Raw genomic sequence first — 1132 nt, 5'->3', positions numbered from 1 at the left:
CTTTAAGCTGAATTAAGTAATTCTTCATTGACCTCGTTTTTTTCGGAGGTTAATAAGACCACACGGTGCGAGGAACATGTTGGTGAAACTGTCATTATTCACTCATTCCCGAGTTTCGTTTCTCGTTTATCTCAATCCATCATTTTTTTTTACAAGACTACGTGGGGTTATATTTTTGCTTAATAATATTATCTCGGTTCTCTAATTTGCTATTGGTTAAACTGGAGTCGTATTACTCTGCAATTTTGGTTTAGTTATCCTCTAGTTTATGATCATCTGTATGGAGAACATATATAAGATATTTATGGTTATGTTCCAAGCTACAGGTTTCAGGGGATATTTAACAGTCATTTCCAAACATATACTTTACTATGAATAGATTGTGATATTTTCATTTCTGGTAAATACCCTGTATTTACAAAGGACACTTTTTGGTCACTGTATTGTCCCCATTTAGGGTATAGGTCTACCTTTTTTTACCAATACTTTTACTTCTATGGTCACTGTCCTTAGCTTGAATTGCCCATTACCTTTATTAATTTTAATCCTACTCATCCACACAATTATTCACCTATCTTAAGCTTGCTAAGTCATATTTCCAACCCACAATTCCCATTTCTTCTCTATATCCCCCCCCTGTCAAATCTAGAAACACTAAATCAAAAACTGAAAATTATACCCACCATGAATGCGCAAATCCTGGAGTGACCGATGGCTGTCGCTGAAAATTATATGCTGCTGCCGCTGCTGCATGGGCATGGGCGTGAGAGTAAGCATCTGGCTGGATGGGCGGGAATGCCGCTGCGCTCATGCCGTACCCAAGCATCGCCGTGTCGAGCCCATGGAGAGACATGAGCTGCTCGCGCGAGCCGTACCAATCAGCCATCTTGTCTCCGCGTTGGGATCACGGGTTCCGCGGCAGGTGAAGGAATGGGTGCCCCTCGAGCGACAGATCTCGGGGTACGAAGACGTCGTCTGCGCTGGATGCCTCGACGGAGAGAAATCTCAGCCAGGTTGAGGCATAAGACGCTGGACAACTACTTATCTTTGGTTGGTGTTCCCGAACTGGAGCGGGAGGACGAGCGGTCTCCGGGTCAGTTGCGCATCTCGTTGGCCAAGTCCGGTCGGCAAA

The 1132-nt window shown here is 44.1% G+C and overlaps 1 protein-coding gene across 1 annotated transcript in view; it reads right to left on the bottom strand.

Annotated features, from left to right (window-relative positions):
* The window catches only part of LOC119587931 (protein trachealess-like), a gene marked incomplete in the record, with an annotated part of 132256 nt that overhangs the window by 129348 nt on the left and 1776 nt on the right, over window positions 1–1132 (bottom strand). The window contains 1 exon segment of the mRNA XM_037936641.1: window positions 684–1132. Coding sequence (XP_037792569.1) covers window positions 684–886 — 203 coding nt within the window.

The sequence above is a fragment of the Penaeus monodon genome, chromosome 23 (assembly GCF_015228065.2).
Source record: "Penaeus monodon isolate SGIC_2016 chromosome 23, NSTDA_Pmon_1, whole genome shotgun sequence".
Classification (NCBI taxonomy): domain Eukaryota; kingdom Metazoa; phylum Arthropoda; class Malacostraca; order Decapoda; family Penaeidae; genus Penaeus; species Penaeus monodon.
This window is presented reverse-complemented; position numbering and strand designations above follow the sequence as displayed.